At 33.9% G+C, this 22,259-nt stretch overlaps 1 protein-coding gene, 2 long non-coding RNA genes and 1 other non-coding gene across 4 annotated transcripts; 1 reads left to right on the top strand and 3 right to left on the bottom strand.

The window, feature by feature from the left end:
• Positions 1-4,283: 4,283 nt before the first annotated feature.
• Positions 4,284-5,142, bottom strand: LOC131177265 (uncharacterized). The gene is made up of 3 exons (XR_009146850.1): positions 4,990-5,142; positions 4,755-4,815; positions 4,284-4,675 (listed from the first exon to the last, which is right to left on the bottom strand). It is a non-coding gene; the product is annotated as an uncharacterized LOC131177265 (long non-coding RNA).
• Positions 5,143-5,854: 712 nt separating this feature from the next.
• LOC131177263 (uncharacterized) lies at positions 5,855-12,313 on the bottom strand. Its single transcript, XM_058142232.1, has 2 exons — positions 11,825-12,313; positions 5,855-5,932 (listed from the first exon to the last, which is right to left on the bottom strand). The coding sequence occupies exons 1-2, from the start codon at positions 12,311-12,313 to the stop codon at positions 5,855-5,857; spliced, it is 567 nt and encodes a 188-aa protein (XP_057998215.1).
• Positions 12,314-18,404: 6,091 nt separating this feature from the next.
• Positions 18,405-18,510, top strand: LOC131177266 (small nucleolar RNA R71). Its single transcript, XR_009146851.1, has one exon. It is a non-coding gene; the product is annotated as a small nucleolar RNA R71 (small nucleolar RNA).
• Positions 18,511-20,847: 2,337 nt separating this feature from the next.
• LOC131177264 (uncharacterized) lies at positions 20,848-21,259 on the bottom strand. Its single transcript, XR_009146849.1, has 2 exons — positions 21,123-21,259; positions 20,848-20,916 (listed from the first exon to the last, which is right to left on the bottom strand). It is a non-coding gene; the product is annotated as an uncharacterized LOC131177264 (long non-coding RNA).
• Positions 21,260-22,259: the final 1,000 nt, after the last annotated feature.

Below are 22,259 nucleotides of genomic sequence, written 5' to 3'. Positions count from 1 at the left end.
TACCACATTTTGCATTCAAAATTTGTTGGTATTGGTTGCCAATACCATTTCTAAGCTTAATGTTAGTTGGGCAGAATTTTTAGTTTTTATGCCTTATTTTTACTGTTCCATTGGTCAATTTTGCAGTGGGAATTTGGCAAAATGATCAACATGAAAGTTGTTCCTTATTTTGGCTAGTTGAATTTCTTTTTTTGAATCACTCCATTTGGAGTTTTGTAGCTCAAGTTATGGTCCAAAAACACAACTGGCCGAATTGAAATTTTTTTGGACTGACCATATCTACAGTGCAGTGAATAGTGACTTCAACTCACTTGTTGGATAGGTTATTGTCATAATTTGGGTTAGGATTCTTCATGAAAGTTGTTGGTCTACATCTCAGCTTGTTGTGGGTAAAATTTCAGGTCAATTGGACCATTCTAGACTGAGTTATGGCCAAATGACCAAACACTGTTCATTTGGTCATTCTGCAGAAATAGACTGCAGGTCACCCGGATTGGGGCAAGCTTTTGGTCCACTTGGTTTGGTCTTATGGGCATGGTTTCTTCACCAAAGTTGTGACATTATGTGTCTAGTTTTATGTCCAATTGGCCAAACACCAATTGAACCTCTACAATTTAAGTTATGGCTTCCCAAACCTGCTGGACTCATGTCCAATTCTGTAGGTCACCATGGGCAGCCCACCCATACACAAATGCCAAGCCTCAACTCACCTTATTCCCTCCTCACACACATTCAAATGGTCACTAATTGACCATTACAATGTTCATATACCATTTCATGAGCAAACCCTAATTTTGTTCAAGTCTCCAAGTTCTCAAAGTTCAATTTATGCATTAAACTTACAATTTCAACTTAAATCATGTCCTTAAACATGAATTGAGTGAGAGAGAGAATAAATTGGGCACTAACCTCTTTTGCTAACTTTTCCAAGTCTCCAAAACTCCCTTCTTCCTTCTTCTTTTTGCTGGCTAGAGGTTGTTCAAGTTGCAAAATCAATTTTTAGTGAAGCAAGGTTGTGGTTTCAAGGTGATTTGGTGGGTTGTCTCAATCTTCCATTAAGCTTCCATGGAGGAATGGGTTTGGGAGAGAGTGTGACGTCTGGTTTTGGGTGAGGAAGAGCAGATGGCTTTTGTTTTTCTTTGTCCCAATTATCCTCTTTAATAGGTTAATTTAAGTGGTGCTTAATTGTGATTCGTGGATAGGTTTTTAATGACATCATATGATGTCATTATTAGGTATTTTCTTTCATTTTTTTTTCTTTTCATCTCTACTCATTTTCAATTTAATTTTTAGTAATTTTTATTCACATTTTATGTCATAATAATTATTTACTTAACTGGACAAGTCGGCCAAAAATTACCTCTGAAGGCAAAATGACAAAAATGCCGTCCGTTTGGCTTAACATACCAAAATTGTCTGTACCGATTGAAAAATTTTTCTAAATATTTTCTTGGCATTCTAATGCCATTGGAACCTCTATGACCCTTCTCTGGAGTCCCCAAAATTATTTTATGAATTTTTCCCTAGGTCTAGGGCTCCTAGTTGCGAGAACCGCAACTTCCTACTAGGTTACCCATCGCTTGGGCACCGGCTCATTTGACTTAGTTGTATTTTATTTCTAAAATTTTTCCTAAATTTTTCTTATTAATATTTGAGTTAATTATGGTTACTCACTTTAGTTTAAATATTTTTCTAGATGTTCTAGCTGTCCGGACCGACACTGGTCACCGGAACAGTAGAATGTACGGAGTTGCTACAGGGAGGGTGTTACATATATTTTTAAAACTTATTATTATATTTTTTTATTATATTACATTTAAGTTTATAACTAAGTTAATATTATATTTTAATAATATAATATATAATTTTCATAAAAATATAATTGAATAAAAAATAATTTTTAAATTAATAAATATTTTTTATATAATTAATTAAAATGATATTCAAATTAATATTTTAATTTAAATAATTGAATAAAGTATTTATAATATTATGGTAGTATTATATAATATATAAAAAATTAATGGAAATTATATAAAAAATTAATTACGAATTTTATAACGAGTATAATACCGTGCAGTGCATATTTAAAATAATAAAAAAAAACTAGTTATATATTAATGTACGTGTAACACCCTAGGCAAATCCCACATCGACAAAACACGGGAGAGATGCTGGGTTTATAAGTTGGTGGTTCGTAACCCCTAATGACGCGTTTTAAAACCGTGAGGGCTTCGGCCCAGAGCGGACAATATCACTAGTGGGCCGGGCCGTTACAGTACGAATAAGAGAGCGAATTTTTTATTGAATACAAATACCTTTAATTTTTAAATTGTTTGCAATTTTATAAATAATTTATTTAAATTAGTTTTAAAATTTATATAAATTTAAAATTCATATTCCTATAAATTATATATATATATATATATATATATATATATATATATATATATATATATATATATATATATATATATATATAAGTTACGAATTATTTAATAATTACCCTCTTAATATTATAAAAATTAGTCATTATAATAAGATAAGCTACAACATATTAATTATATATATTTATATATATACTATAAAAAGTAGTAATCTGATTGACCGTTACAATTCCACCACCATTTATTAATGGGCAATGAATTTTCTTTGTCAGTGGGATATGCAATGAATAATGAATATTAAGAATAGAATAGTATTTCAAGTATATGCTATCCATTGTTTATTAAATAGAATTTCACATAGTTAAGATAAAATATTTTTTCACTAAATCAAAAATTCATTGTCCAGTTAAATTACGATATATATATATATATATATATATATATATTCTGACAAGCTTTTTTAAGGTACGTGCAATAATAGTATATAAGTTATATTTTTTATTTATATATATATAATTTAATTATTTTAATTAAAATTAAAATTTTAATATTAATAAAGTTAATTACATAAATAAAAATATTTATTAATTTATAAATCATTTTATAGAAAAGATTTATGAATTACTATGTTTTAATTAGTTAAAATTTTTAAGAAAATTTGTACTCTATAATTAATTAAATTATTGACTTAAATGTAATAAAATAAAATAATTATATATTATAACGAATTTGAAAAAAAGAAATTAATGGATAAAGATGTTGTTTAGAAAATAGAAATGACGAATTACTATTGTACTATATAGTTAACACAAAAATAAAATTATTTGTAAAGTTAAAAAATTATAAAAATAACCTCTTAAAAGCATTTTATATAAATTAAGAATATATCTATAATCTATCTATATCTATAATCTATAATCTATTTATCTATAATTATATATGAATATACGAATAAGAGGGTAAACTTTTGATCGGACACAAATATTCTTAATTTTTAAATTATTTAAAATTTTATAAATAATTTATTATAATTTATTTAAGTTCATTTTGAATTTATATAAGTTTAAATTCATAGTCTTAATTGCAGTTACTTCTACTTAACTAAGTTTTTTTTTTTATTGCAAATCAAAACAAAAGTTTATAAATAAGAGTTCATTAAAATTATAATTTCCTCTTTTTATATAAAAAAAATCATAATTTTTATTTTTTAAAAAATCAATTTTTATAAAATAAATTAAAAATCAGACATTTATACTTTTCTAAAAATAATTATAATAAAAATTATAATTATAATATAAATCAAACTCAAATCGTATTTTGCCACTAGAACAAAACAAGATCTTTTTTTGCGGGGAGGGGAATTCACCACTAAAGCCTCAAATTTCACCTCTAAAAACTTTAATGATGAATCTTAAAATTGCCACTAGTTTGCCAAAAAAAAAATGTCACAAAAGGTTTTTGCAGTGAAACAAAAGACCACCACTAAACATTATTTTTAGCGGTGAAATAATTTTTCACCACAAAAAATCAACCCCTAGTGGCAAAATAAATTTTCGTAAAAAAAAACACAACTTTTAGTGGACAGATAAATTCCCCACTAATAATAAAAATTTATCCACTAAAAATTATATTAATAGAAAAAAAAAATTCATGAGCAATATTGGCTCCAAAAAAAAAAAATTTGCAACAAATTTTTCATACCAATTTGCATTTAATCTTAATATTATAAATTGTAATGACCTTGTACAAATTAATGTCAAGAATTTAATATGAAAATATTAAATTCTCTATACTATTGAGAAAAATAATTTATATACATATATTTGATGGTTTTCTAATTCCACATTCCACAATAAATGGATTAAACATCAAATTCTCAGAAATTGAACGGGTAAATGGATGCTTGAGATAATGAACAAAAGGAGAAAGAATTGAAAGGATGATTAGTCCCATCATCTTCTTGGTAGTTGAATGTATGATAGGCATCAATAAGCCGCTCTTCTTTAAGTCCTGAATCTGATAGAATGCAGCAGAAAGCTTTCCCTGCATAACTGAAATGGTATGAATGTCATACTCTAGCTTGATAATAATTATAAATCTTGGCATCATGATTTACCGAAGTCGCTTTCTTGTAAATTTGTGCCGGGTTAACACATTCACCATAAAGGTATTCAGATGTAAGCATCTCTAAAACACACCTACCAAATTGAGTAAATATCAACAAGCTTATTGTAATCCCATTCGTATAATTCTGGTGCCATGAATTCTAGGGTGCCTAACAAATGCTACTGCAAGTTAAGAAATAATATAATTAGCTAAAATGGACATAATCGTTTACGTGTTTCAATGAGAGTAATTAACAAGTACCTATGACATTATGTGCTGATTGAGAACCCTGTATGATTGCTGCAAGGCCTAGATCACCAATCTTGACCAGTCCAAGATGGTCATTGACAAAGATCATTTTCCAATTATTCCAAGAATTTATAATGCACAAAAAAAAAAAGTGAAAGTGAAAATCAGAGTTTGTCAATCAAGCAGATAAAGAAATTCAACTAAAATTTTTTAAACTCATGGAATAGACAGTCTAAACACATTATACCTTTCAGTTGCAGGCTATTTGGCTTCAAATATCTCTAAAATTAATCTTTCTTGCAGCCTTGAGGAGTGCTGAAACAACAGTTTTGAATTATGCACAAACTACTAATGTTGCCCTTATGACTAAAGTGACATTATTTCTTAGCTCCTTTGCAGTCTAAAGATTATTTGTGATGACAGATGCATTTTACAACACTACCCTATGGCACATATGGGTGTGTGCATCAACTGTCAACACTACCCTATAGCACTAGAATAAATAAAAAATACATTAGAGATGATTCATTGAAGCAAGAACAGACCACTGGCAAATAATTCATCACAGCTATATTAGATAAACTAATTCAAGGTCAATCATTAGGCACTTTAAAGCGAATTTTGCAAGTTTATATATGCAATCTAGTATCTTTTGAACAATTGAATTGTTTGTACCGAATTAGAAATTCTTTCCGCAAGAGCAGTTGTTCCTAATTTTCCAAACCATCAAAGACTGAGACCAACAAACTGATAAAGAGCTTATACATAACTGAAGGCAGGTTTTACATGAATTTTGTATCCCACCAATAGGTAACATTCAAAATAATGGCAGATTAATTAATTAATGTGAAGGGGCAACGGGGAGAGGGATCAGAATAGTTATTTAAAAGTCTCAAAAAATTCAATGGATAAACCATTCCACTAATGTGAAGTTTGTCTCACCAGTCATATAAAACGCATAAGAAGGAACAGTGCCTGACAAGATAAACATCTATGGGACCCATTGTACTTCTAAGGACTATCCTGTATCTCCTTTGGGGATAGTTAATAGCCCATATTGAGTATGCCTGCACAAAAATTATGCATTTTGTACTTGATCGACCGGCGTCTGCTTATGGGATTACCTCATCAGGATCTGAGACTTCCAAAGTAGTGCCACGTGGAGCTTTAATTGCTACCATGGTTTCGTTCTGTCAAAGATAACAAATAATACACCCAATTAAAAAGAATTAGGAATTTTATAAGAAATCCAAGGATAGTCAAAGAACCAAGTCGAAAGCTTAAGTAATAATAAGCAAAGAGAAGAACCAAACCGGAAGCAAGGTAAGCAAGCAGCATATTAAGATTCACTCTCCTTTGTGGGAGATAGCGAAATATTTATCCTAAATTGTATAACAACTAAATTGATATTCATTTAGGCAGTACAATCAATTTCACAGATCTGACTTGCCACAATATAGACATTTCTAAGGCCCCTAAACAAGAATTTTAGCTCTTTTTTAAGTAGAAAAAGAAAAAGAAAAAGAAACACCATTGAATTCCACGTATTGTAATTTATAGTGAAACACCCGTGAATCTTACTCCAATCGATCATTCTTTCCTCCAAATAAAAAAAAAAAATCAATGCCAAAGCCAGTGCGTTAAAATATCATCAATGGCCAACTTATACAAAATTTCTGAGACAAAGTTTAAACTTAGGCCATTTTGACTATTTTCATTCAACTAAGTGCAAGAAAGTAAAGAGTGCTCTAGTGAAAACTTCCCTCTAACTTACAGTTTTTCTCAGCCTTAGAAAGAAGATAAGAATCGTACCTGATAGAAGAAAAATGAAATCTAGTAAATTAAAAAATGATTTCAAGTGCAATTAAATTCAGTAAAAGAATAACAAAGTGAATTTAACAACCCAATGCTTTGACAAAGTAAATAGCTAAACGAATCAAAAAGAGAAAAATAACAGAAGAGCTAGAAAATCAAAACTGAGAAGAAGAGAGATTTCATGAATAAGTATGTTAGATTCATTAATTGTTCAGGATTCGATATTGATGGTGCGAATCCGCAAGTATACGGGTCGTCTCAAGTAATAAAGTGATGAATCAAGTATCGTTCCCACGAGGATTTGCTGTTTGATTACTAAACTATGAATGAAGCGATTATTTGGGCTAATGATTAATGAATAAATGGTAAATGTAAATAAGTAAGGTAAATTGATTAATCTAATTGAAATGGGTAAAGAGCAAACAAATAAATTCTAATTCTAGCTCGCAATTAAACTAAAATTGACAATGGGTAATTTAAACGAAAGTCTAATTATGGTAAAAGTGATTCCAGAGTTGGGGATTTATGCATAAATTAATTGGGATTTGTCTTGGGCATTCCAATTTTCAGGGAAAAATAGAGTTTGAAGGAAATTGATTCTAAATCCCTTTAATATCTTTTTCAAGCATATCAAAGTGTATTCTAAAATAACCAAACCTACTTTCGTATGTATTTGATTACTTTAAAACCCATTAAGTTTTGTAACCAATAATTAATTCCTCTTAAAGTCCTAGTTTATTTCTAAATCTAGGTGATTTTAAGTTCCAATCCTTGATTAACTATCAATGACTTTCACCTTTCGGTCCTTCAATCAAAGATTAACACAATACCCAATGGGTACCGACATTAGGCAAGTAAATCAAGCACACAAGGAAGGAATCAAAACTCATATTTATGTAAAATAAGGAAATACCCAATCCAAATCCACAAATTAATCTAAAACATATTTCCCAACTCAAATCTAAAGAAATTACTCACTCATAATGGTATTTACAAGAAATATAGATGGAAGAATAAAGAAAAACATGATTAAAGGACTGAAATGGGAAAACCTGTGTGGAAGAACCAAGGTCTCTGGTTTCGAGCTCCAAACTCGTCGCAGACTCCTTCTTCCTCCAGAGGATGGCGTCTTCTCTCCCTCTTTCTATATATTTTCTTCCTTTTTTGTTTCTCCTCTCTTCCTCTTGTGGCAAAAATAAGGAAATGATGAATTTATATGGTCCCAAAAAGCTGCCCTAAAAGTAAATAACAGCTAAGGAGTGGATAGGAAATGAGGTGTAAAATTATCCAAGTCAGCAGCACTTTCACGTTCTGGGCATTCTGCTTAGGGTTAGGCTTAACCCTAAGCAGCTTCTTAGCAAATTTAGCCTCTGGTCGCACTGTCTGCTTAAGGTTAAGCAGACCTTCAGCAAATCTCGGCAGACTTAGAGTAAAATGGACTTTTCTGCTCATGCTTGACTTGTGCTGCACCTTAAGCATTGCCGCTTTACCCTAAGCATGACCTTAAGCAAAGTCTCAAGCAATTTTCGGCTAGTTTGCTCTTTCAAGGCTTGATTTCTTCAACTTTCCTCCATGCTTAAAGAATTCCAAATTTCTTCAAATCACTCCCTAATGCACTCATTGATCCTTGATTTGCCACAAAATCCTATCAAAAACAACAAAATAAGGAAAATCAAATATAAAGTATTTAAATTTAACAAATGAGCTAAAATAAAGCTAAAAACATAAATATACTAAAATATAAGGGCAAAATGAATGCAAAACTACCCTAAAATGTCTATATGAAATGAGTGTAACAAATTCCCCCAAACTTAAATCTTTGCATGTCCTCAAGCAAATTAAAACAATTAATGCAATTTGGGGTACCTTACCTTAAATTTATGAAAATTACTTATCCAAACTCTCAAGCTTACCTTTAGCCACCAACAAACCATATACCCACTTTCAAGATGCGAAGAATTTAATCCTTACCAAAGTTATCACCGCTTAGCCTTGGGTCAATTATCCATATCATCAAGCCCAAACCAATCAATCACAAAGAATAATCGTGCCTAAATAGACTATAGGGTAATCCATAAGCTAAAGTATCTCAAATAATGATGGAAGTAAATGAATGAATTAACGATATCACAATCCCATAGGCAATTCTCCTATTCCAATCTCCACTAATGTAACAAAAACACCATCAAAAGATCAAAAGGACTTTCAAGGGTTATAATGGGGCTAAGGGGGTGATAATATGGCTAACAAAGAAAGGATAAAGGTAACAAAATATGAGGATAATCAAATTATTAAAAGATCAAGACACACAAAAATTTTTTTTTTCTTTTTTTTTTTTTTTGAATCAAATGGGGGAAGGAACTTTACAACTGTTCACCAATGCTAGCATATAATTTTGAAGCTTTTAGAGGGACTACATAAATAACATTGACTTTGAATTATAATTGTCCCTTTCAATTCACCCCCAAACTCATTTCTTTGTGTATTTGGGTGGTGAATTACTTTACATACCATAATTGAATTTGCTAGCTTTTTTTTTAGTCACTTCTCCCAACTAATTGTTATACATATATTTTTTTTCTTTTTTTTTTTTATGTGTATCTATCACTTAGAGAATTATTCTCATGGAGGGTAGGTAAGTGTTTGGGTTTATGGCTAGGCATTGATGTGGGTTCCAAAGGAGTAAGAGAGATAAATGTAGGCTCAAATTGGTTTCAAAGGGAAATTTTGAAGTGAGGTTGGCTAAGGCTAAAATATGGGTTTAAAATTCAAAGAATGCCTAGATCATTTCTTTTTCAAGTGTATGCTATGATTTCGCCTTGAAAGGTTTAGGAAGATTGTTCTAGGATTGGTGAGACATCAATTAGCTACTTCTCACTCTAGAGTTTTCTCTAAGCACTCAAAGTCAATGCAATTGATTGGGTGGCCCTTGGCTAAGAAGATATAAACTAAAGCAAGAATCTAATAGCTTTGCACCTATCTAGAACTTTCAATCCATCAAACCCTTCTAAAAGTAAGCTTAATTGCTCTTCAAAGCAACTCTCAATCCTCTAAGGACAAGGTAAAAAAATTATTTTTTATATGCATGATCCTAAAATGAATGCATAAATCAAATTAAAACTAAGTGTAATCTATATGAAAACTATATGCAAATGTATGTGTATAAGTATAGACATGTGTGTGGTATATGTATAAGTGTATGGATTATCTATATATGGATGAATGAAATGCAATAAATGAATAAAAGAAAATTTTTAAAAATTTGCAAAAATTTTGCCTTCACCCCCAAACTCAAATGAAACATTGTCCTCAATGTTAAAAATGAATGCAAAGATGGGTAAAACTGTGAGAATTGCTAAATTATTGAAATTTATACAATTGGGGATTAAATAAATATAAGCTCAAGAATTCCAGAATTAGCTCAAAATGATATTAACAATAAAGCTTTAGAGAGAAAAAAATGTGAAAAAGTATCCCAAATGTATGAATTTACACTGCTTAAGATGTTGCTTAACCTGCTGCGTAGGGTAAAGCGAAAGCATAAGCATTGGCAACATACCATAAGCATAAATGGTAAAAGGGAAGCTGTTACCTCCAACTGATGTGGAACAGATGCGGCTCAAAGAAAATTTGTGCAACTCATCAATGTCAACAAAGTTAGGATTGAAGAAAAGATAAAGTGCAAAAATAATGTGCAAGAAGATGAAAAAATGTAAAGAAATAAGATCTAACAGTTAAATCAAAAATTAAACCAAAAAGCATTCACAGAGTAACTATGTCCATAGCAGAAAATAAAATAGAGTAAAATGAAATAAAATAAGTAAACTAAAGGAAAGAAGTGCAAGTATAATCATAAAAACTAATTACCAAAGTATTACAACTAGTACCAAAGTTCGAAAGCTAAAATAAACAGATTACAAAATAAACTGAAAACAGAAATTAAAACTGCACATCGATCGAGTTACGCTATCAAGCCTTGGTTCTGCATCGTGGTCCGCCGAGTTCTGCGATAGGTTCAGTGTGATCCAAGCTTGAGCAGTTTCAAGTTTTCTGTGAGGTCTTTCATTTCTTGAAACATGGCTTGGCCCCAATGATATAAATTGTTGTAGGATTGGGCCAGTTTGTTGTAAAGCTCCAGCATTTGAAGTTGATGTTGCTTCTGTTTCTTTTTAAGAGATAAAAATCTCTTTTTAAGTTTCTTTTCTAGCTTCTTCTTTTGGTTAACTCGCTCCGACCCATGGCTTCAATTTTGATTTCTAAGTTTTTCAAGGAAGCAAGAATTTACGTGGTATCGTGAGGGAGCGGTGTTGACAGTGAAAGTTGTTATTCTGGATTCCAAGGATTTTAAGATGGATAACATGTCTGCTGAGAAGTGTGGGGTAGAGGTTGGTTGTGGTTCTGCTGGTTCAAAAGTGGTGGGGTTTGCGATGAGTCGGGTATCAGTCTTGTCAGAATGCAGTATATGTATGGCCTATTTTCTCACAAACATCCATATGCGGCAACATGGTCTTTGTCTATATATGATTCCCTAAACTGGCAAAGAATTTATATAGACTAGCATCAAAGCTAAATGATTTTGCTATGGCAGTTATATACCCCCCAAAAACAATACTACCTTTAGTATGCTTTGTGACAATTTGGTGCCAATGAGTAGCTATGAAATGGGCTGTACTTACTTGTTTTCTCTCCTTCATGCACCACAATAGAAACAAATCCCCAGCACCCACAATACTGTTACTGTGTCCCCTTCCTAAAACAGTGTAAGTAATGAACCGATGGAGGTATTTCAATACATGGTCAACTATCCTAGAGGCTTTTGCAGTCCTCTGTCTATAATAACCTCCAAAAGGTGCAATATCTTTCCAGAATTGAACAGGGTCATAAACAGTTTGCTGCCACTCAATGTTTTTATACCCCGAATCCTGAAAACCAAAAATGGCATTCAAAGCACCCATGTCTAACTCCCTATCAATTCCAGCACATCGAAAATATATCATATCTTTATGTTCAGGCACTGTTGGTTTGAAACTCAACTTTAGGGAACTCAAAAATTCGAGGGTTAGATCCTTGTACACTGGTTCCCTAATTTTAGCAAAATCAGTCCAGCTAACAACATCCAAATAGGCAAAGACAGAATCATAAATGCCTAATTCTTTCAAAATCTGCTCATCCATATACTTGTTTGCCAAAATATTTTTAGAAAGTAATTTCTCATATGCCTTTTTCATATCCATATCCCTAAAAGCCCAAGGTAATGGAGAAATTACCTCCTCTATAGTATCTGCAGATGACGCAGGTGCTGGAGAATGTAAGGGAGACTGGGTTACTGGTGTTTGGACCGCTGGTGCTGGGGTTTGCGAGGAAGACCTGGTCCTTTTGCTAACTGGTTCAGAGGACTGAGGTGGAGAGTTTAAGTCGAAGGGGACAGAGGGTACTCGTTTCCTTTTTCCGACAGGGGTTTTCTTAGGTTTACTTGCAGCCCTTTTTGTTTTTCCTTGGGTCTTCGTTTGAGTAGGAACAGAGTCAGGCGTTGGTTCGGGGGAATGGGTGTCGGTAATTTGTGTTTCATTTGGCGGCTCGGATTGCGGCGAGAGGGGAGTCGGCGGAATAAGAGGTGGTATTTGGCTTGGAGGCGGGGGCGGTGACTGAGGTGGTGGTGATTGTGGTAATGGCGGCGTTTGTGGTGGTGGGGACTGAGGTAATGGCGGACTGGGGCTGGGGTTAGGGTTTGTGGGTAATGAGGATGGAGTACCCATTTTAGATTTGACAGAATGTCGAAGTCCACTGAGTTTAGGTTTGTGAGAGGACCACATTTTGGTTCTTACCATTTTAATGAAAAGGAGGAAACCTTTCGGCTTCCTGTAAAAATTGCCGGAAAAAATGGCGTGAGGAAGGAAGTCGACGAGGTTTATCGGGAGTGTTGGCGAGGTTTTTGGAAAATTGGCGGAAATGCTGGGCTTTTTAAAATGTGGGGTAGACATGTGGTATTTTGGGCCATGCTTAGGGTTAGGCGTAAGGTTCAGCAGAATTTGCTTAAGACTTTGCTTGACAAGCAATGTCATCAGCAAGTTTCGGCAGGTTTTGGGCAAAATTGTGGTTTTGCTTACCAAAATCAGTCCAAAAGCTATGGAATGCTATTGTAACCCTCAGCAATTACCAAATACACACAAACACCATAAAATTGATGGATTTAAGTTCATCTCTCTCATAAACTTAGTAAGCATAGCACATGTTCATTTAGCTTTTTGCAATCATTGTTCATTTTAAGCATCCATTGTGACTATCCTTTTTGCACATTCAATGAAATGGTCTCCTTTCTAAACTTACACCAAAAGCATATTTTCAGCAGCATTTCAGACAAGTTCCAATCAACCAAGAATTGCAGAAAAAATGTAGAAATTGACCTTTTTAGCAGCATGAACAGTAGCAAAAATCTGCAGATTGCAAAAATTAGCAGCAATTCAAACAAAATCATGTAAATTCCTAACAGATTAGAAAATTATATATACACTAAAAGGTAAAACTTAACAAACACTATTTTTGCACTTCAATAAAGCTCACATCAGTCCTAAATATCAAAATTGATCCTCATTCAAGTTGCATTTCACAGAATTTACACAAAACACAAAATCAAACATATACTATCAAGTAGACTGCAATATCAGCAATTTAGCACAAGTTTAAAGGTGTTACTGTTCACAGGCACTGCATAAAGTGCAGAATGTTGCTTATACTTGCTTCCCTTTAATTCTTTATTTTTTTTTTTTTTTGCAACAAGTGTAAACTTGCCCAATCTTCATGAATGGCCTACAAAAGATAAACAAATGTCACTTTTGAGATTAATGAGGGTAAAAACTGAAATGAAAATGAAATGGAAAATTAATGAACTATAAAAGGATACGCTTGGGTTGCCTCCCAAGAAGCGCTTGTTTAAGGTCTTAAGCTTGACCTTCCACTCCAATTCTCCTAAGTATCCCTGACTGGAGAACCAAGCCATGAAACCTCTACAAATTTTTGCGTGGGTTCTCCAACAATATAATGTTTTAATCTCTGCCCATTAACTTTGAAAGTCCCTGAGGTCTCATTGCTTATCTCAACAGCTCCATAGGGGTATACTTTTATAACAGTGTAGGGCCCTGACCATCTTGACTTCAATTTTCCTGGAAATAACCTCAACCTAGAGTTGTATAGAAGAACAACATCACCTTCTTGAAATTCTTTCCTCCTAATATGCTTATCATGCCATCTCTTAGTTCTTTCCTTGTAAAGCTTGGCATTTTCATAAGCATCCAATCTAAGCTCCTCAAGTTCATTTAGTTGCAGCATTCTTTTTTCTCCTGCAGTTTTTAAGTCAAAGTTCAGTGTCCTTATGGCCCAATATGCTCTATGCTCCAGCTCCAAAGGTAAATGACAAGCCTTCCCATAAACCAATCTAAATGGGGTAGTTCCGATAGGGGTTTTAAAGGCTGTTCTATAGGCCCAAAGAGCATCATCTAACTTTAGTGACCAATCTTTCCTCGAACAATTCACTGTTTTCTCAAGAATTCTTTTCAGCTCTCTATTGGAAATCTCCACTTGACCACTAGTTTGTGGATGGTAGGGTGTTGCAAGCTTATGCTTCACACCATATTTTTGCAATAATCTTTCAAATTGATGGTTGCAAAAATGAGAACCTCCATCACTTATAATGGCACGTGGAGTTCCAAATCTTGTAAAAATGAACTTTTTAAGGAATTTAATCACAACTCTTACATCATTAGTTGGAGATGGTATAGCTTCAACCCATTTGCTTACATAATCTACTCCAACTAAAATGTATTTGTGTCCCAAGGACGATGGAAAAGGTCCCATGAAATCAATGCCCCACACATCAAATAATTCCACTTCCAATATATTTTGGAGGGGCATTTCATCTCTCTTTGAGATATTACCCATCCTTTGACACCTATCACATGTATTTACAAACTTCCTCACATCCTTAAACATGTGTGGCCAAAAGAACCCTGCTTAAAGAACTTTTTCTGCAGTCTTTGTCACACTCATATGACCCCCATAAAGTGAAGAATGGCAATCTTTTATAACATTCCCTATCTCCTCATCAGCTAAACATCTTCTAATCAGCCCATCTCCACATCTCTTGAACAAAAATGGTTCCTCCCAATCATAATCCTTCACATCAAAAAGAAATTTCTTCTTTTGCTGCCATGTTAAATCAGGTGGAAGGATTCCACACACTAGATAGTTCACAAAATCTGCATACCAAGGGGTTTTTGCATTCATGATTACTAACAATTGCTCATCAGGAAAATAATCATCTATTGGGGGCTCTTTTCCCAGATTGTCTCCTTGTTCTTGCCTCAATCTAGATAGATGATCCGCTACCACATTTTCTACTCCTTTCTTATCTTTAATTTCCAAGTCAAACTCTTGAAGGAGTAACACCCACCTTATCAATCTAGGTTTAGCCTCTTTTTTCTGAAGGAGATACTTGATAGCTGCATGATCCGTGTACACTATTACCTTAGACCCCACAAGATAGGACCTGAATTTGTCTACTGCAAATACTACTGCCAAAAACTCTTTCTCTGTAGTAGAGTAATTTATTTGAGCATCATCTAAGGTCCTACTTGCATAGTATATTGCATACACCTTCTTATCTTTCCTTTGTCCCAAAACAGCCCCAATGGCATAATCACTAGCATCGCACATTAACTCAAAAGGTAATGACCAATCGGGTGGCTGCATAATAGGAGCAGATATCAAAGCTTCCTTTATCCTGCAAAAAGCATTCATACAATTAGTATCAAAATTAAATTCCACATCTTTACTCAATAAATTGGTAAGAGGTTTAGAAATCTTAGAGAAATCCTTGATGAATCTCCTATAAAATCCAGCATGCCCCAAGAAACTCCTCACTCCCTTCACAGATGTTGGGGGTGGCATTTTCTTAATAACTTCTACCTTTGATTTATCCACCTCAATACCCCTGTTTGACACAAGATGTCCCAAAACAATTCCTTCTTGTACCATAAAATGGCACTTTTCCCAATTCAAAACTAAATTGAACTCTTCACATCTCTGCAAAACCTTAAACAAGTTAGATAAGCATTCATCAAAAGATTTACCATACACTGAAAAATCATCCATGAACACTTCCATAATACCCTCAATCATGTCAGAAAATATGGACATCATACATCGTTGAAATGTTGCAGGGGCATTACATAGTCCAAATGGCATCCTTCGATATGCAAAGGTACCATAAGGACATGTGAAGGTAGTTTTATCCTGATCATCTGGGTGAATAGGGATCTGAAAGAACCCTGAATAGCCATCCAAGTAGCAAAAATAAGAATGATGAGCTAGTCTCTCAAGCATTTGATCTATAAATGGTAATGGAAAATGGTCCTTTCTAGTTGCCTTATTCAATTTCCTATAATCTATACACATTCTCCATCGATTCTGATTCTTGTAGGTATTAGTTCATCATTTTCATTTTTAACTACTGTGATGCCCCCTTTCTTAGGTACAACATGAACTGGACTTACCCAATTGCTGTCAGAAACAGGGTAAATGATACCTGCATCAAGCAATTTCAAGATCTCCTTTTTCACAACCTCTTTCATGTTTGGATTCAATCTCCTTTGTGATTCTCGAGAGGCTTTATGGTCATTTTCCAACAAAATTCTATGCATGCACACAGAAGGATGTATTCCTTTAATATCATCAATGGTATAACCAATTATCCTTCTATGCTTCCTAAGAACTCTCAATAATTTCTCAACCTCACAATCAGTCAATTTGGCACTAACAATCACAGGATATGTAGAATTTTGACCTAGAAAAGCATACCTGAGATTTGTTGGAAGAGGTTTCAACTCTACCTTAGGTGCTTCACCTTTTTCAAACTTTGATGATGAAATTGTTTCTTGCTTCAAGTTCCCAATCTTTTCAATATCAGCCATAGGCAATGGTGGATTTCCTTCCAAAATTGTAGCATATTCTGCAGCTTCCTCAATCTCATCCCCTTTTTTGATGTTATGAACCAAACAAGCTTCTAAGGGGTCTTTAGGATGTTGCTTTTTAAGCACTTCTCTAATCTCTTCATCTATCACATCAACTCTCAAGCATGAGTTTGAATCATCTTTCTTTTTCATTGCTTGAAACAAATTAAATTCAACTTTCTCTTCCCCAACTTCTAATGTAAGCCTCCCATTTTTTACATCAATCACAGCTCCAGCAGTAGCAAGGAAAGGTCTACCAAGAATAATAGGAATGTGTACATCCTCCTCCATCTCCAATACCACAAAGTCCACTGGTATGAAAAATTTCCCAACTTTCAGAGGAACATTCTCAACTACCCCAATTGGAAATTTAATAGACCTATCTGCTAACTGTAGTGATATGGTAGTAGGCTTCATTTCTCCAATCTTCATTTTCTCATAGATAGACAATGGCATCAGACTAACACTGGCTCCAAGATCGCATAAAGCCTTATCTATACTGATATCCCCAATGTGACATGGTATGGAGAAACTCCCAGGATCTTTCAGTTTGGGTGGAAGCTTATTTTGCAAAATGGCACTGCTTTCTTCCGTGAGAGCTACAGTCTCAAATTCCTCCAATTTCTTCTTGTTAGATAAAATCTCCTTCAAAAATTTGGCATATGAAGGCATTTGTGCTAAGGCGTCAGTGAAAGGAATAGTCACATGCAAAGACTTCAATACCTCCAAAAACTTCCCAAATTGTTTATCCAATTTTGCTTTCTGAAACCTTTGTGGGAATGGTAAAGGTGGCATATAGGCTTTAGGTGCAACATATTTGGGTTCCTCTTCTTTTCTTTCCCTCTCCTTACTTCCTTTTTCTTCCACTGAATTTTCTTTCTCAGCTTCAATTCTAACTTCAACTTCAGTTTGTTCATCTCCTTCTCTGCTTTTCTTTTCTTCAACTTTCTCTTCAATATTTTTATCCCCATTCTCCAATATTTTTCCACTTCTCAATATAATAGCCTTGCAATGCTCCCTTGAATTTTCTGGTTGGCTAGGAAGCTTCCCATATGCTTTGTTACTTGAAGAGCTAGCTTGTTGAGCTATTTGATTCTCTAACATCTTGTTGTGTGTTGCCATTTGATCCACTTTAGATGCTAATTGAGAAATCATTTCTTGTTGACTTTGATGGCTCACAAGTAGAGTTTCAATCATAGATTCCAATCTAGCTGTCTTGTCTAGTTGTGCTTGTTGTGGTAGAGGTGGAGCAGGTACATTTTGAGGTTTAGAAATTCCAGGAGGAGGACCTCTATTCTGCTGAAAATTCTGATTTTGTTGATATCCAGAAGGTTGCTGAAAATTCTGATTTTGCCCTTGTCTACCTCCCCAAGAGAAATTTGGGTGGTTTCTCCATGCTGGATCATAAGTTGCAGAAAATGGGTTACCACCTGGTCTTTGATTGTAGTTCCCTACATAATCCACTTGCTCACTTGAAAAATCTTGATTAAGTGCAGAAAAATCTGCTGCACAATTGACATTTGCAGCTCCAATTTCTAGTGTATTACCAGAACCTCCAGCTGAAGAATCTACTTTCATGCTCAGCTTGTCCATTTTCTTTGTCAAAGCATCAAACTTAGCATTAATCATATTCATGGCATCAAGCTCAAACATACCAGCTGGTTTCTTGATCTCATTCCTCTCACAACTCCATTGGTAGTTGTTATAAGCAATTTTATCAAGAGCGGAAAAAGCTTCATCTTCAGATTTCTCCATAAGGTCACCTCCAGAAGATGCATCAATTGTACTCCTAATAGCTGGTGAAACTCCATTATAAAAGTGTTGAACAAGCATCCACTTAGGAATCCCATGATGTGGACATCTCCTTTGCAAATCCTTGTACCTCTCCCATGCTTCATACAAGCTCTCATCATCTCTAGGTTTAAAAGAAGTCAGCTCATTTCTCGACTTTGTCTTGCTTGGTGGAAAATATTGAGCCAAAAATGCTTGAGAAAGTTCATCCCATGTTGTGATAGAACCCGGTGGCAAAGAATGTAACCACTCTCTAGCTCGGTCCTTCAGAGAAAAAGGAAATAATCTGAGTCGAATTGCATCATCAGAAACTCCATTTATCTTCAACATATCACTGATCTCAAGAAAGTGTGCCAGATGCACATGTGGACTTTCACTTGGATTTCCTCGAAATTGTGCTTGTTGTACCATTTGACAAAGTGCAGGCTTCAGTTCAAAATTATTAGCTTCTACCCTTGGTCTTGTGATACTTGGCATGAAATCTCCAATGTTAGGATAGGCATGATCCTTCACAGAGCGGTTGTTATTGTTGTTGTTGTTGTTGTCAGCCATTTCTTCTTGTAATTGCTCTTGCTCTTGTGCTCTTTCTTGTTGTTGTTGAGCTTTAATTTCAGCTTTTCTCCTTTTAGATTTTGCTCTTAAAGCTTTTGCTGTCTTCTCTATTTCTGGGTCAAAGAATAGATTGATTTCTTCACTTTTTGTCCTTCTCATAAAATAAAGCACCTGAAAAAAACAAAAATAAACAAACTCTCAAAGTAAAATGGTAAAAAGAAAATAAAATAAAATGCCCAAATTAACCAAACAAACAATCGTTCAATATCAAGCAAAAATCAAATCCCCGGCAACGGTGCCAAAAACTTGATGGTGCGAATCCGCAAGTATACGGGTCGTCTCAAGTAATAAAGTGATGAATCAAGTATCGTTCCCACGAGGATTTGCTGTTTGATTACTAAACTATGAATGAAGCGATTATTTGGGCTAATGATTAATGAATAAATGGTAAATGTAAATAAGCAAGGTAAATTGATTAATCTAATTGAAATGGGTAAAGAGCAAACAAATAAATTCTAATTCTAGCTCGCAATTAAACTAAAATTGACAATGGGTAATTTAAACGAAAGTCTAATTATGGTAAAAGTGATTCCAGAGTTGGGGATTTATGCATAAATTAATTGGGATTTGTCTTGGGCATTCCAATTTTCAGGGAAAAATAGAGTTTGAAGGAAATTGATTCTAAATCCCTTTAATATCTTTTTCAAGCATATCAAAGTGTATTCTAAAATAACCAAACCTACTTTCGTATGTATTTGATTACTTTAAAACCCATTAAGTTTTGTAACCAATAATTAATTCCTCTTAAAGTCCTAGTTTATTTCTAAATCTAGGTGATTTTAAGTTCCAATCCTTGATTAACTATCAATGACTTTCACCTTTCGGTCCTTCAATCAAAGATTAACACAATACCCAATGGGTACCAACATTAGGCAAGTAAATCAAGCACACAAGGAAGGAATCAAAACTCATATTTATGTAAAATAAGGAAATACCCAATCCAAATCCACAAATTAATCTAAAACATATTTCCCAACTCTGAAATCTAAAGAAATTACTCACTCATAATGGTATTTACAAGAAATATAGATGGAAGAATAAAGAAAAACATGATAAAAGGACTGAAATGGGAAAACCCAGGTGGAAGAACCAAGGTCTCTGGTTTCTGGAGCTCCAAACTCGTGCAGCAGCTCCTTCTTCCTAGAGAATGGCGTCTTCTCTCCCTCTTTCTATATATTTTTCTTTCCTTTTTGTTTTTCCTTTTCTTCCTCTTGTGGCAAAAATAAGGAAATGATGAATTTATATGGTCCCAAAAAGCTGCCCTAAAAGTAAATAACAGCTAAGGAGTGGATAGGAAATGAGGTGTAAAATTATCCAAGTCAGCAGCACTTTCACGTTCTGGGCATTCTGCTTAGGGTTAGGCTTAACCCTAAGCAGCTTCTTAGCAAATTTAGCCTCTGGTCGCACTGTCTGCTTAAGGTTAAGCAGACCTTCAGCAAATCTCGGCAGACTTAGAGTAAAATGGACTTTTCTGCTCATGCTTGACTTGTGCTGCACCTTAAGCATTGCCGCTTTACCCTAAGCATGGCCTTAAGCAAAGTCTCAAGCAATTTTCGGCTAGTTTGCTCTTTCAAGGCTTGATTTCTTCAACTTTCCTCCATGCTTAAAGAATTCCAAATTTCTTCAAATCACTCCCTAATGCACTCATTGATCCTTGATTTGCCACAAAATCCTATCAAAAACAACAAAATAAGGAAAATCAAATATAAAGTATTTAAATTTAACAAATGAGCTAAAATAAAGCTAAAAACATAAAATATACTAAAATATAAGGGCAAAATGAATGCAAAACTACCCTAAAATGTCTATATGAAATGAGTGTAACAGATATTCACTAGAGACAAATGCCCAATCCTAGAGACAGAGAGAGAGAGGGTAAGTACCAATTTCTACAAGATTGCGCATCCAATTAACAACAGAATGAGAGCCAAAAACAATGGTGGTAGTTCCAGCTGCAAGAAACCCAGTAGAAACAAAAGCACATATATGTTCTAGTTCTAAGAATCCTTATTTTTCATTTATCGGACAATTCTATTTCTATGGTTATGAATTGAATACCAAAATCTAAGAAATTCACATCATTTAGGAATAACAAAGAGAAAATAATTCTTTAGCATATAATAAACCAAAGCCTAATAAAATTAACAATTGAAATTACCAATTAAGAAGGAAGGGACAAGGTCTGGTGATAAGCCTCCAATTAAGAAGAAGGATTCTAGCAAAGCCATTGGACATACCAAAGAGTCATGCTTCAAATTGATTGGGTATCCAAATAAGAATAAGCAGAGAAGGGGCAAATTTATCGCTAATGGCAAATCAATATCTGAGAGGATGCCTCTGTCACAAAAACGATTACTACACCTGTGGCCATATGAGGAGAGGACTGATGAGCTTGCCAACTTGATTCAGAGACCAATCGATTCAATAAGAATTAATGAAGCTAATGGAAGGTAAAATTGTGAATGAAGCTGGATGCGTTAAGTACACAAGCTTTGCGAGTAAAGTTTCGCTTCACATAATCTTGGTTTTGATCATAATTGTTGACAGAGGTGCTACTTCACACATGTTCTAACAAATCCTTATTTTATGAACTCATTTCTTTACCTTCTTATATAACTTTCTTTATTACAGATCGGAAAACACAATCAGTTCATCTTATAGGAATAGTACATTTGCATCCCCCTTAAACATGATTTGTTGTCGATACCAACTTTCTATAGATTCTCATGTTTGATTTTCTTTTCTACTTACTCTTGTGTTCTATAGGGCCTGGATTGATAAACCAATTCTTTGTTGGACACATGGATCAAGGACTTTACAAGTTGAGATCAAAGATCATTCTTGCTGCATAGACATCATCACATTCTGTTTTGTCCATACCTAAGGTTCATTCAACCAAAATTGTACATATTCCAGACTTATTTCCATATTACAAACTTGAATACCACACTTATTTCAATTGAGTCTCTTCCATTAATCAACATCAGCAACTGTTATGCATTGAAAGTTAAAAAATTTAAAACACCCTGAACTTTCGTTTTTAGTCCAATCAACAAAGATACAACTAATGAACATAATATTATTTCATATCATCGATACATTAATTAACAACAATAATGAAGTGTTTATGTAAATATTATTTCAAATTCTACATTCCAACAAGACCAACCAAATAAAAGAAAATTAAAAAAAAAAGCTACCAAATGATCCAAACTTTGTATACTAATTTTCCATAACCAATAATTTTCGTGTCACATACATTTCCAAATAATTTTGTTTTCTTTTTCTACTGACT

This window comes from Hevea brasiliensis, unplaced genomic scaffold (genome assembly GCF_030052815.1).
Source record: "Hevea brasiliensis isolate MT/VB/25A 57/8 unplaced genomic scaffold, ASM3005281v1 Scaf385, whole genome shotgun sequence".
Taxonomy (NCBI): domain Eukaryota; kingdom Viridiplantae; phylum Streptophyta; class Magnoliopsida; order Malpighiales; family Euphorbiaceae; genus Hevea; species Hevea brasiliensis.
The sequence above is the reverse complement of the archived record's forward strand: the minus strand, read 5'-3'. Positions and strand labels throughout refer to the sequence as shown.

Coding starts and splice junctions, on each gene's coding strand:
- LOC131177263 (XM_058142232.1), bottom strand. CDS start 12,313: ATGGGTACTCCATCCTCATTACCCACAAACCCTAACCCCAGCCCCAGT. Junction 5,933..11,824: donor CTGCAGATACTATAGAGGAG/GTAATTTCTCCA, acceptor TATCTTTGACAG/AACGAAACCATGGTAGCAAT.